Below are 14,786 nucleotides of genomic sequence, written 5' to 3' on the forward strand. Positions count from 1 at the left end.
CTACCCTCTTTTAATTTAAAGCTCTAACCCCTTGTCCTATCACTCTACTCCCTGACCAAGAGTCCCTCCCCACTTTTGTTGTAGATCCTCTTTAGGCACTGGGAGGCTGCAATAATGTCTCCCTGGAGTCTTCTCTTCTCCAGGCTGACCATCCCCAGCTCTCTCAGCCTCGCTGCAGCAATGTGCATTTGCAACTTGGGTGAGAGCCAGGGTCCCAGTTACACTGAAAATGGAGATTTCTGCAAGATAAAGTCAGGCCCCCGAAAAAAGCCATCAAGGTCAGTGCTCAGTTTAGAGTTTCCCTCGAACAGTGCGAATATAGAGAGAAATATATCAGGCCTAGAAAAATCATGTTTCAGACTGAGATGATGTTTATCACTGCTGGTTCACATTAATAATACAGCACTCATACAGCCCTAGAAAGCTGGGGACAGTAGTCAGAGCACCTTTCTAAATCTTTCTAAATTTTTCCAGGAGCCAGAGAATTGAACAGAACCAAGAAAGAACAAGAAGGCAAAGACCAAAGAAATAAAGCGTCACATGCAGTAACAGCAATATAGTAGCAATATAATAGCAGTATAGTGATGATGTTCTGTAAGGAAAATCTACGGTTAGTTCATATTGGAACTAACTTCCCTGGTGGCTTAGGTTGGGCAAAGGTTTAAGTCATAGCCTTTTGTAGCGAGTTTGCAGATTCAACAAGGACTTTAACATCTGTCTCTCTGTAGGAAACATACTCCTTAAAAACTCCAGTGAAAAGTCCCAGTCTTAGGTGAGAAGGTGTAGAACACCCTCTAGCTTCATAGTTCTAAGTGAAGGCTTTTCAGCATCTTACAAAAGATTACAGCAGAAATAAGCAAGGAAAAAAATGTACGTGTGACAGCAGCCATTCTGTGCTACAAGTCTATCAAATCATCAGTTGAGAACTCGAATCAGCTACAACAGCTATAAATATTCTGGGATATTGGCACAGGGAAAGTGAAAGCAATTCAGAGAATCTTACTGCTGAGTCTAAATCTTTGCATTTAATTTGTCATGAAAAACATTGCCACTCTTCAAAATGGAATACTTGTAAATTGGAAGCAGTCAGCAACCCAAAACCTTTCTCCTATCTAGGCTGTTTACAGCTCTATAAAAGGTCCTAGAACAGCACTTGCTTGTTTATTTATCATGTAAAGGAGATCTGTGTGTGAAAGAAAAGGCTCTGCTGTCAACACCTGAAGCCAGAGCAAGATGATGAGGGAAGAGCACACAACATTTCTTGCAGCTCATGGCTTGTCCTTTTGCTGGAATGAAGTGTGAACCTGCTCAGCATGCCAGTGTCTGGGAGCTTCACCAAAGGCTCCTGCCTTTCCAAGCTGAATGAGTAATCAAAACTAGGGCATGACTTTTTCAGTGAAGCAAAACATGCTAGGCATGATAAAAATGTACCTCAGTTCCCCCTCTGAATCTAGTCAGTGTGTTTCTACCCCACAAAGAAGCTTGCACATGTATTTGTCATTCTAAATGTTCTTATATATATTCATAACATAAATTTCAAACAGAAAATGGTTTAACAAATAACCATAGACAGCCCAGCCTATGTATAGCGCATATTTAACTTTGATCCTGAATGTATCTGATTTGTTTATAAATTATGAACTCTATCTTTACAGCAATCATGTTTGTTGTTTTGTTTTGTTTTTTACTCAAACACAATAGTTAGTATTTAAATCATGAAAGAGTTTGTATTTACTGCAGTTTACTTTGATGACTTGTCATTAGAGAGCTGTCCTCGCCTGACTTTCTCTTGTATAACTATGAAATTTTCTTTGCTTTGTGAGGGGACAAGATGACTTTTAGGCAGAGATTTATAGTACGCAAAGACTTGATGAAAATTAATTTGTTAGCAATAGGAAACTGTGATTATAAAACAGAAACATACCTGGGCAGCAGAGCAACACAAGTAGTCAGGAGGCAGACGAGGTAAAATACTGGGTCTGTCATGTGCCTTTCCATGATCCAATATGGATTTGATGGTGGGTTATGTGTTATGCAGGTTGCCCCAAAAGCCAGAGCAAAGATAAAGTAAAATAGGATGCTGCCAACTATAACTACTGCATGTATCCAAGTCTGCAATTCAGAAAATAAAATAAGTCAGATTTAAGTTGTCAACAGAAAGAGCCATAACTCTTATACGCACATGCATGCATGAACATGCACACACACTCCTCCTCCAAGGACATGTTATTAATGTAACAAAGGATCAATCTGTTCAGACAGTATTCCTAATTCCATACAAAACACTACCAGGAAGAATTGAACCTTATTCCTACTATTAATAGGTAACCAGCTGTTTAATTATGATTTTTTAATTCTACTAAAAACATAATTTTTGATGCATTTGTAGAAGCCTTTATAATGCCATTTGCCTTATACGACCACTTAATTCACCGGCAGAACAGAAATCCTTCTCAAGCAAATGGAGGCAGATCTTCACATGACATGAGCCCTAAAATATCTTACTTGAAACACTGATTAACTGTTCTTCATTGGAGTTATGGCTATAATAGTTACTACGGAAACAATACTGTCATTGGTCTGTCAGTTTGATGACATAGAAAAATGCCAAATAAAAACATTTATGTAATATTTTCCTATTCAGAGCATGGATACACTCATGCTATGCATATATTCCGAATAAATGAATAAAGGTGTTGTTTTTATAACATAATGTTTCTCCAGAGCAGACCATCAGTTTAAAGCATTCCAAATCAACAGCTGACATTGTATTCTACTAGAAATAAGCTTTGGGAACTTATGAAAGCTCAAGCAGATCACTGGTTGGTTTTACCATTTGCAAAACCAAACTGACATCCCAAACCCACTGAATCCTATTAAGGCAGGATCCTTTACTAGCTACAAGTAATTCCGAGACCAAATTCTGTTAATTTTAGTCATACAAGTAATACCGTTTGCTCCAATGACAGCTTGCTTAAGAGAGCTCACAGGATCATATAAACAAAATACTTACTTTTTAACCCTTTTCTACTTGTTTAGCTTTATACAGAAAGCTCTTTCTTCCATAATTTTTAATGAAAGCTGTAGGCACGCTCTGTTAGGAATATACTCTTCAGGAAACAAAGTACTCACCACAGACTTGCACTCAATGAGAAGGTGCAACAATATTATGAAGAGAGCTGCTGTGTTTATAGGATTTCCAAAAGAAAAAATGTCTATGTCTGAGCCATAGTAAGTCTGTAAGGGAAGATGACAGTCAGTTAAATACATTCTTTACCTATAGTCCTAATATGCAAAGCAGCATTATTAGTTTAAATGCCAGACACATCTGCATGCACACGGTTCAATTCAGCTCCTATGACAATCCTGATAGTACAAATTTATATATGATGAAGTACAATGAAAAACTGCATTGTTTTCTCTAATTTGCCTGAGTTTTTAATATGTCAAGGCATATAGGAGTATTTCATATCCAGCACTTACGAAGTAAGGCACAAAAAAGCAAACAAGACTTTGGTAAAAAGCGTCCAGCAAGGTTATCCAGAAAGTTGAAGGCAAGTAGGCCTGTAAGAAAAAAAAAACAAAAAAAAACAAAATGTCACTGGAACAAACTTAAAAAAATTGCTGCAGCTTTATTCAGAATTCATTTGGATTCAGAGAACGATTATCTGCAGAATAACTCCAGTTTCCCAACAAAGAGGCAACTTTTATTCCATAATAAGAATAAAGAGCTCACTCGGCATATGTAGCTAACCGCTAGGATTTAAATCAGCAGCTAGACCTGTGAACTCTGATCTTACAGCTGTTTCTCCAAGAACAGACCTACCGGAGTCAAACCTAAGTGAGTAATAGGGAAGGGAGAGAGCTAGGGGACAATGAACTATCCTTGCAACTTACTATCACTGAATGCCAAGTCCCACTTTCCTTCCAAATCCACTTCCTTCTTTTTTGTACATATGCTTCTGCCTCTTAGTTTCTACTGGTTGACTCCTCTGTACTTACCAGACTGTAATGTGAGCTAACAAATCTTACTAGAATGTGAGAAAGCAACTTGCTTTTCTGCCCGTAAACTCACTAAAAACTTTGTTGGTTTAGCGTGTTTAATTGACTCCTCAAAGGATCTGATGAACAACAGAGCTGGCACAAGGGAGGCAGTTTAACCACATGGGTGAAAATGGGTAGAGGAAAGAAAAGATGGGAGAAAATGAGGAGGAACAAGCCTACTCCACCTACTCAGTGGCAGCAAACTTGTGACAGCTCAACTGCTTATGAAACTATAGCTTTATTTGCCCTGGCTCTGATATATACCGTTCCTTCAGGCACTACATTGAAGCACACTGGGGAGCAGTCTAGTCACATAAGATTTCCTCTCCAATTAATAAAGAGAGATTAAAAGCCACTCAACCCTTCTCTTTGGCATGAAAAACTAGTCTTCTCTTTTGCCCATGTCAGGGAAGTGCTTTAAATCACTGAAGATGAATCCAAGTTACTGCCCACTTTTATAGCTTGTACAGAGCTGTGCACTTAAGATATGATGGTGCAATATTATGACACACATCTTTTAAGCATTTCTCCTTCTTTTACACTGCACTTAATTCAAAGCAGTTATTTCACTGTTATTTTCATTCAAGAAAAGAAATGATATACTGCTTAACAGCTCCAACCACAGGGCAAGACAATGCTGAGCTGGACAAAAGAGAGAAAGCGCTGATAAAACCTTAAAAAAAAAAAAAAAAAAGAAAAAAGGCAGAGAGAAAAACAACTGTGTAATGAAGCAACTCTGATTATGTTGCCTCAAAAGCATCTGCTCAGCTCATTGTATATATCCCAAAGACCAAAATAAATGGCCAAATCTTGGGGCCTTGTAACATTTACTTAGTCAAAAGTCTGTGACTGAGAAAGCACAGAGCAGAAAAAAACAGCTTTTGTTTGTGCATGCATTGTACAGGTCTGGATCTAACAAAGAAAGTGGTTTTAAACTTCATGTTTGCCTGACGTGAACCATGAAGGAAAGAAAGAAATGGCTCAAATGCTGACCATTTTAACTTGCTTCAGGCCAAACGTTCTTTAACCTACCACAGATTTCTGGCTCATCACATACAGCTGCGGGATCTGCATGAGTATCTCTGCAGACACATCTTTGTCCAAGACACCATAAACGATGGGTGGCACCGATGTAAAAAGGAGATTGAATAAAATCAAGATCCAATAGTCAGTCATTGATGTGCCTGAAAACCCACAGAAGAACTGGTACCAGAACAAGAGGTTCACATAGGCCTGAAAAGTTAATGATGAGATGATAAATATTACCCATAGAGACAAGTGTTTTAAAAACAAGAGGAAAATAGGCAGATCATAGGTTTGGTTACCATAATCTGTGGAAAAATATGTGTAATTGCTATAGAGCCCCTGCCAATCCCACACTTGAAATTATATTCATCTAGAACATATCTTTGCATTTAAAAACTGGATACATGGCTTGTTTAAATATTCATGCTGCCACTACATGAAATAATGCCTGTTACCCAGTTTTTAATTGAATTAGACAATGGCTTTGAGTGGAAAACTCAGTCCAAGGAATAGGAGTGTCTAGTCTCTGCAGATGTAAATGGGAAACCAAACTGTTTGACACATGCTCTTTATGTCTTTTTGAACTCATTCACAATAGAAACTTAAAAATAATATGAAGCTACACTAGACCCTGCAGCACTTTCAAATAAGAAAACTGATTTGCCTAGGATGGGACAGCTACATACCACATTCTTGTAGAAGAAGTAGAGCACCATGTTGGTAAGTCTGGTATAACACCAGTGACCATGTACAAGCAGCAGCTTGCTGAGGTGTCTAAACTGAGAGATTGCAAAGTCACTTGCCATCACAGCCTGCAAGACAAATAAAGGAAAAGATATGTTACATCCAAACAGTTAAAGATGAACTTCAAGTACTGTCAAGCAAGCAACTGATGTACTACTGGAAACTCTTATTTTGTGATTTGTTATACGTAATACATATGGCCCTAGCCTCATTCAGATCTGAGACCCTCTGTACCACATTTTACACTAATACACACAGCTCAGCCCAACACAACATGTGCACGTATGAGGCTGTCTGTCTTTATTATTACCACACAACTTCACAGAAATCACTGATGCTTGGGCATGGCATGAAATGAATGATGGGGAGTTCAAACAGCAAGCTCTGCTGTTTGGAGTTTGAACCCCTGCAGCGTCAGCTTCTGTGTGCTCCTGATGAGAGCAGAGGCATGGGTGTGAGCTCAGGATGCAAACTGTGCCCCCCCCCGGACACAGTAATGGGCTGTGAAGCCACTGGGCCTCTAGAGTAAGCTGAACAGATTTAAAATGGATTCTGATGTCACTTGCAGCTGTCTTTGTATACACTACCTGCATGCCTTCTTGGCCCAAGATTCCCACACCAGTGTCAGCCACCTGGATCATACTGACATCATTGGCACCATCACCTACAGAGAAAAGGGGAGAAATCAGAACTAAGCTCTCTCACTTGGAATGCGACCTAGAGGCAGCTTTGCTGGCTACCACATTGCCATGGAGGTGGCAGGAAAAGTCAAATATATCAGAACACCAAAGAGTTCAGAGAAAAACATTTTTGTAGCCAATAACGCAGCCTACAGAAAACCCTATGGAAAACAGGATTAGTATGTGGGAGGCCTGACTGAGCTGAGCAATATTCTCCAAAGGTATATTAGCTGTTCCTTTCATCAGAATTTAGTCAGTATGCTTGAACAGAAAGTACGTGTGTTTTAAATCACACCCAGTCATCTCTTTCCCTCATTATTTTGGGGGTTGTATGAAGAACAGAGAAAATCCTCTCACTTTCCCCTTCAGACATATCACTGTACATGACTGCAGCTGTCCTTGTTGCTTTGGATTATTATGAGTGTGTTTATGGACTAAATTTGCTAGCTTAGAAGACTAACATCATCTTATGCCAGAGAAAACTATTATTCAAAGGATTATCTTCCTTGTAAGTACATTTTGTGACAGATATTGAGGAAAATAAAGGAAAGAAGAAAATGGCTTCTACGTTTTTGGTTTTTTTTTTTTTTTTTCAGAGAAAAGAAACCATGGGACTCACCTACAGCTAATGTCATTGCCTTTAGCTTATTTCGCACCAGTCTGACCAGGACACTCTTCTGCAGTGGTGTGGCTTGGCAGCAGACTACAGCTCGACATTTTTCTGTAAGCTCCAAGAAAATATTCTGCAGGCTGTCATGAAGGACATGCTCTAAAGTCTTTCCATCAATAACCAGACCTGCACTGAACCCAGCAGCTTGAGTAGAGGGACTTGCAGAGACATTCCTAAGTTTCTGACTTTTTGTTTTTTTGGCAGAAGTATTCTTCTGGATGCTTTCTAAAATTTTGTTCATCACCAAAGCACAAGCATCCTAAAGACAAGAGAAAGACAGCTTACTGTTTGTATTCAGTCTCCCTTTCCAATTTATGAAACACATATGGAGAAAAGGTCAGTTGCTGTCCTTGTGTAGCATTTCATTTGAATAACAGAAGGATTCAGACATGAAGCTGAACAACCCTTTAAAATCACAAAGGATGCAGTCTGTTGTTAATAAAACAGACCATGATTTAACTTTGCTTGGGTTTGGTTATTGTATTAGGAGAAGTGAAAACACTCACAATGGATCAGAAAATGTTCAAGGACTACCAGAAACAAACAAACAAACAAACATTAAGGATTGTGTTATATAAATACAGCTTTGGGTAAAGCTTTTACTCTCTTCATTTCTTTTGTTTGGCATGTAAAGCCAAAAGTGCATTTCAAATCATTTTATAGGCGAGCTGCAATGCATTACTGAACTGGCCTTGTGAAACATTTTTTTGTTTTTCAACCTTGGCAGTATAAGATGCTCAAAAGACTTTTTATATAAATATATGTAATGCATGTACTATATAGAAAAAAATATATATTCTTAAGTCTGCTCATTATCTTACTTTGAAATGCAACAGTGTCAAATCCTGTCTGTTTTTTTATTTCAAAGCCCAGTTAGAGGGAAGACAAGCACTTCTGCAAGAGGAGCTAATTCACATTGTTAAGTAAGATCCTCTTTGCCCAATAGGAAAAATGGAAGGGAGAAAATACTAACAGAAATAAGAAAAAAAAGCTTTTATCAAACATAATTGGACTAAATATCTTCCTTTTTCAATTTATTTTCCCACAGTTACCCATGTGCCACACCATCCCCCATGACAGATACCAAATAAATTTTGGAAGAAACATGCAAGTAAAGAAAAAAGAAAAGCAGAGCGTCTTAAAAATCTTCCAGTCCCTTAAAGCTATCCCAGATTTCATGTCTCTGCTCTGAGCTGTTGGCATACCAGTGGGCATATGTCCACTTTACCAGTTAGAGTTTGCAATTCCTTTCTTAAGAATTCCAAAATTGATAAAAATTAAGTTTTGAAAACCTGGTAGTTTTAAGCATCCAAAAGAGGGTACAGGTAGGATTAAGCTGCCTCCCAAAACAACAGCATTTTTAACCACTCTTAATCATGTGGCTCAACTACTGTGTGGTGAAAAGAAGGCGGCTTTTTCTCTAATAAAATTGTTGGCATTTTTTTTTTGAAAACTTTGTGCAATGCATTTTAATGAGACAATTCCTAGTACATTTATGCAAGTTAAGTGGGGTTGAGAGGGTGTATGACAAAGCAGCAGAAAACTTAATTTATACAATATGCATCACAATAACTCTTATATCGCTAATATGCTGCAACCTTACATCCACCTGAAATGTCTAATAAAATTTGGAGTGTGTCACTCTCTCACCTAACACAAACAGAAATTAAGTAATCAGTTAAGATAATTAATGGCCATTTATGGACTATGTAAGGAAACATATATAAATTATATTTTACCCACAAATAAGCAAACCGTCAATTTTCTAATATTTCCATCTTCCAATAAATCATGCTATCTTTGGTGAGATGGAAAAACAGAAAATATATTATTTTTCTGTATTGTCCTGCAATATTGTCTGACTGCATTTTTTTTGGTAGAGAAAACCAAACACCCTCCCCATAAATTGAAAAAAAAAAGCGTAATTTTCTACACACTCTACTTTGTGATTTGAGAGTGAAGATTTTGTCATCTGGCTCTAGCAGTTTACAAGCATAGGCAATGTTGACAGCTGTTTCTCTCTTGTCACCCGTCAGCATCCATATTTTTATTCCCGCTTTCCGTAATGCCTGTATTGTGTCTGGAACACCGTCCTGCAGGCGATCTTCAATGCCAGTGGCACCTTAATTTAGACAAACAGAAGGATTAGTGTTGATATATTTCCAGAACCAAGCCTGCAAGATGGTCCCTATGCGTATCCATAACCCCAAACAGACTTTACACGGATATGCTTAGGAATCTCCCCCTTCCTCACCTTTCTGTCCCAAAGCCCATCACACGCAAGCTTGTTGACACACACCCACTGTACATACTCAGTGGCCTCCAGCTCCTCACAAGACCCTCTAAATAAAATTTTTCTCATTCTCATGGTTGTTTCAACCCACAGTGGCTGTGGGATGCAGACTCCCAGGCTTCTCCTGACAGATACACTCCGTTATTCCCACTCCCTCCAGCTTCAGACTACATAAAACTTTCTTTCACCTATGATCTTTATCCTTCCTATGTTAAGCCCCACTTTGAAGAGGACAAGTTGCCTATACCTTGGTTCTCCTCCCAGGTTCCCAGCTCTGGCAGGGATTTTATAAGCCTGGTGAATAGCTGCTCTTGGCAAAATATTCTCCCAGACATGTCTCCTAGTACATAAAATGGATATGTGTCTAAGGGCAAAAACAAACTGACAAACCCACCCCTCCAAAAACAATGCAGAGGAAGACAAAAAAACAAGTGGAGAATGGAATCTTGGATCAGCTTTGCAGCTGACAATATGTAAAACTGTACTGTGCTGTGTCTTAGCACTTATAGAAAGACTGCTGACAAAAATATGTTTAATAGTGATATCCTCTTCTCTGCTGTGCACAGTATGCAGAATTGCATCCCTAAAATGAGCTTAAAAAATCTTCTGTTCTGTTACCAATAAGGTAACATGACATCAGCATAAAGCAAAACCATCTCTGAAAAGCAGCGATGCCTATGATATGGTACAGGACATTTTCAGTACAAAATCATAACCAGAAGACATGGTGTGGCTTGAGGGACACTCAAGCTAAGAGAGTTTCTCAGAAAGAAACTTCAGCCAGTTATAGCTAGGTTCATTCTGAAAGACAAACAATAAAAAAAAAAACTCTCAGCAAAGCTTCCCCTCCAACCGTGTTTCTAGTGAAGGATTCTGGTGAGCAACTAGCATATCAAGTGCTGACTGTCACATGGGATGGCTAAGGGCCAAAAGGTCAGGCAGACTTCTGATGTTATAGCAATTTCTTTAATAGGTAACTGCCAACAAGGGCATAGAGCTCATGCCCGCTGGCCACCTGGGAAATTAAAATCTCCAGCTCCTTGCTCTGCACTCTCCTTTTATTTTGATGCAAGTCAGAAGTCAACACAAGAGGCAGGAAGGAAGATGCAAGCTCCTCTGACAGACACTGTCAGACATCAAAGGAAGAGGAAAAAAAGTAGTGGTTTCAACTTGGGCACTCTGTATACTTAATGCTCCCTTTCTGAGGTACTCGATCTCTTAATCCAACAGAAGACAGTTTCACTATCTTTAATTTAGGGCATGGTAGATATGCAATGATAAAAAACATGCCCAGAAGTGCGATCCCTGCGTTTACCCTGTCAAGCCTGGGTTTTTTTTTACTACTATTTCACATGCTTATGATGATGACACTTAGAAAGTCTAGTGAGCACAGGAGAAAAAAAGAATAATAAAACAATCAGCAAAGCATTATCCTTTATAAATAATAGAAGATCAACAGCTGCCTTCAGCTGGTTTTGCAACTCAAATGAACTTACCAGCAAGATTTATGAAAATTCAGTAGTGACAATAAATTCAGGATCTGTAGAAAGCTACGTATTACACAAACTGAGGTTCATACAACTCTCTGCAGGTAAACTCAGATTATAACCATCATAAGGAGTTTCCTGTGAATTTCAGCATTTTCTACTTACCAAGCAAAGTTAGTTTGGTCTCAAGCCTGATGGCAGATTCAAGCAGCAGCTCCTCCCTATTCTCAATGCTGGTTTCTGCTAGAAAATGATGATTTAACCACTCTGTATATTCCTCATCGCTCATCACCTACAGAGGGAAAGAAAACACACAGGATGTACCTACATTTCATTTTCAACTGTGCCTGCAAAATATCCTCAGAGCCACCTCTGCTGTCCACATACTAAACCTAGCCAGGCAGCCCAACAGTATATGTGTGCCCCAGGGTGCCCACAGACAGGATGATATTCATGGTTTTCGATTACTTTGCCAGGCTTCACAGGTCAGGTTGCTTACCAGAAGCTTGCCGGCAGCTGGAGCTGCCTGATATATTTCCATTTAGATGGAAGGCAGGGAGGCTAAGGATCACAGTATACTCTCTATGTTCTTTAATTGCCTCACTGACACAGCCACAGAATCACTGCACAACTATATACAGCCTGTACAGCTACACAGCCTGTGCTTCCACTTTGCGTGAGGGTTTGTAAAGAGTTTTGCTGCCTCTTTCAACTCCTATGGATTTTTATTTCTGAGCAGCTTTAATTTAAAATGGAATCTCAAAACATCACATGGTTTTGCATCCAGATCTTTTAACACTACAAACTGTGTGAAACCCAAACAGGCTTGACTTAATTTGTTTTCTGTGTCTGCAAAAAAATTCCAACCAGGACAAGTTTCATATGAGGAGACCCGCTCAGGACTCATGTAAAAAATCAAGTCACCTTCCACCCTCAGTGTTAGAATTAGACCATTAAGCTATCTGACATCTCAAACTGACAACAGCAATGCCAACCTAACTGAACGAATTGATTTGTGTCAACTTAAAAATTCCTGCTAAAAGAATTTCAGGATAAATGAAATGTGGCAATGGGAGCATCTGTTCAGAAGTTGTGATATCTGCTCCATTGGTGCTGCCACTCCTGTTGGTCATGGACTGTAAACAAACATTCTTGCAAACACATAAGAAAAAGTCAATACCTTTTTAGCAATACAAAGAGTGCGCAGTCCCCTTCTGGCATAGTCATCCAAATGCTTCTGAGTTCTCTCTTTAATCTTCTTTTGTTCCATTTCTGAATTCTTAGTGCCTACGATTATTAAAAAAAGAAAAAAAAAGCAAAGAAAGCAAATTAAATTTGCATTTCTAAACTAAATTTATTAGAAAATTTTGAAGGTCTAAATATGATTTAAAAATATAGAAATGTTACGATGTACTGTGACTGTATCTTTAGCAAGAGGCAGTGTGCCTATCTGCACAAGCACTAAGGGGAACCAGTCTGTTACTGATATGTCTTTGTACACACTAGCATATCAAAACATTTTTCTAAAATAAAACGATTTTCTAAAATGAACTGGGCCACAGACAGCAAAGCAGCTATATATTCAATGGGAGGGAGCTAAATATATTTATATTTAATATATAAATATATTCAGTGGGAGGGAGATAAAAGGGTAGCCATGGAGAGGCTTTTTAAAAAATATCCATTATCAAGTGGACTGTTCAGAGAGGCATTTGACTCATTTAACTGTGGACATGCAAGAGTTAGATTCCAAGTTTACCTTGAAAGTCAAAGTAAGGAAGAATAGCTCCAGATGTGAAATTATGCTCCTAATAAGACAACATAGACTTTGGAAGTACTTTTTCACCCTGTGGACTGCAGAGGCTTTTTGTCTAGACTTTATAATGGATTAGTTAAAATATGCTCTTGGAATGGGAACATTCCTCTTCCTCACTAAGATATGCCATGGAACACAGAAACCAAATTCCCTCCTGCAGACTGTGAACCTTTAAAGATGGAATTTTATCATTTTCCAAACATTAAGAAATCCCTTGGAACAGCTCCTGAGCTTAAATATATGTAGGCACATGTTTCTTACATACACATGAAATACTTTTGCTATAGTACCTTCAGTTAAAAATTCAAGACTCTTCAACTGTTCTGAAGAATGACAAAGGTGAGCAAAGAATTAAAAGTTCTACAAATACCTTGAGATGCAGTTCCCAACAAGTCCATCATGACTGAGTCTGCACCTTTTGTGTAAACCACCACTTTGTTGGAGACTGGGTGCCGAACCACCACTGACATCCTTTTTCGCACTGAGTCAAAAGGCAGGATATGCAAGAGTTGAAATGTTAAAGATCCCAGACCTGTGAAGTCCACAGTTACTTGATCAGGAGTCCTAGACTGTAAAACACATCTATAAGCCCTTGCAGCATGAACTAAGGCAGCTTCATCTGGACTCTCAGCTTCATAACACAGTTTAGGTAAGGGAGATGACCCTTTCATAGACGACCCAGCACTATGGTGTTCGCTGCCTGCAGCTACTTTCACCATATCTAGTTCTTCGGGTAGTTGGGGATTTTCTGGGCTGTCAGGGTTGAGAGGCTCAGCAGCCCTTTGAGCAGCTCCATCCAAAGCAGGTGAAGCAAGTTTCATTCTGAAAATAGACAGTTTGCTCACAAAGCTATTTGGGCTTTCAGATGATGACTCTTTTATGCTTGGAAGTGGGGAGGAACTTAGTCTCCGGACTGACAACCGCTGGAACATCTGCCTGATTTCCTCAAGGGATTTAATAGGCATCCTACCCAGTGAAGAGTGTCTCATCTGGAACAGAAAAGAGAAATTATACATCTTAAATTCGTCACATGTTATTTCATTAAAGAACATTTTTTTTAAAAAAAACACATAGTTTGTAATAAACGTATATATATTTCTTAACAAATGTGATTTAAAATTTAGGATTATTTTGATTGCTTATATTAAAAATGGCTAGATCAATTAAACATATTACCACATAAGTAGAGAAAATAGGTTCTGTATGAGCTTCGCCTATTCAAACCACTTTACTGTAGAAATACTTCAGATCTGAAAACTGTGTGTATTCCAAGTCTGATTCCATGTAATACTTCTCTTTAAAAATGCTTAAGTAATGGAACAGGCAGTATGACATTATAACTTTTAAAAGTTGTGGCAAATGGAACTAAACACTTTAATCCTTGTTCTGAGTTGGAAAGATAGTTGTGAAGAATAAACCAACTCCATAGTCCTCACAGTAGCTAGCTACAAATAATGTTAAAATACAGTACCTTACCAATACTTTTTTTTTTTGTTCATGTCTGAATTTAAAAAAGCCAGTTGCCCTCAATCAGTGTTACAAAATAACGGGTTTACTGTTATGCAAAGCACTTTGGCCACTAATAGCTTACAAATGAGGAACAAAGTGTGCATGGCTGACATTCATGTCTCATTACTGTTGAAGGGCTATGAATGAGTTATCACCAAGAAGCACGTTATCCTTTGCCACTGAAATGGATCAAGAAATGAAAGACTGGCTTCAATTCTCCCTCAGCTGCATGCAAGTTGTAGCGTGTCTCTATTCAGCATCATGGGGGCAGAGACTAGGAACATCCTTTCATCGCCTCTCCCTCAGGGAACACTGAAAACTTTTGTTCTCTTGAGCTTTGTCTTTTTCATTCCCTAACCGTGAACTCAAACCTTGTGCCATATTGCTTCTCCCAGTCCAGCTACGACTTGGAGATCTTTTCCCCTGCTAACAAGTCATCCAGACATTTTATTCTAAAAAAAAAAATATGAAAATCTCACCTGTACAGCCTTCTACACCACTCTTAAATGCAGATTGG

The 14,786-nt window shown here is 38.7% G+C and overlaps 1 protein-coding gene across 5 annotated transcripts in view; it reads right to left on the minus strand.

Moving 5' to 3' along the window:
• ATP10D (ATPase phospholipid transporting 10D (putative)) overlaps positions 1 to 14,786 on the minus strand; it is a 43,815-nt gene that overhangs the window by 2,088 nt on the left and 26,941 nt on the right. For 4 of the 5 annotated variants that reach the window (XM_005028104.6, XM_027457138.3, XM_027457137.3 and 1 more), the window contains 11 exons: positions 13,131 to 13,749; positions 12,125 to 12,231; positions 11,110 to 11,236; positions 9,102 to 9,286; positions 7,114 to 7,423; positions 6,402 to 6,478; positions 5,757 to 5,882; positions 5,077 to 5,277; positions 3,484 to 3,564; positions 3,133 to 3,237; positions 1,925 to 2,112 (listed from right to left, as the gene is read on the minus strand). In XM_005028104.6, the coding sequence (XP_005028161.4) occupies positions 1,925 to 2,112; positions 3,133 to 3,237; positions 3,484 to 3,564; positions 5,077 to 5,277; positions 5,757 to 5,882; positions 6,402 to 6,478; positions 7,114 to 7,423; positions 9,102 to 9,286; positions 11,110 to 11,236; positions 12,125 to 12,231; positions 13,131 to 13,749 (2,126 nt within the window). The remainder of the gene's footprint in view (positions 1 to 1,924; positions 2,113 to 3,132; positions 3,238 to 3,483; positions 3,565 to 5,076; positions 5,278 to 5,756; positions 5,883 to 6,401; positions 6,479 to 7,113; positions 7,424 to 9,101; positions 9,287 to 11,109; positions 11,237 to 12,124; positions 12,232 to 13,130; positions 13,750 to 14,786) is intronic. The other variant, XM_072037643.1, reaches the window with a different exon arrangement.

Source organism: Anas platyrhynchos, chromosome 4, assembly GCF_047663525.1.
Source record: "Anas platyrhynchos isolate ZD024472 breed Pekin duck chromosome 4, IASCAAS_PekinDuck_T2T, whole genome shotgun sequence".
NCBI classification, from domain to species: Eukaryota; Metazoa; Chordata; class Aves; order Anseriformes; family Anatidae; genus Anas; species Anas platyrhynchos.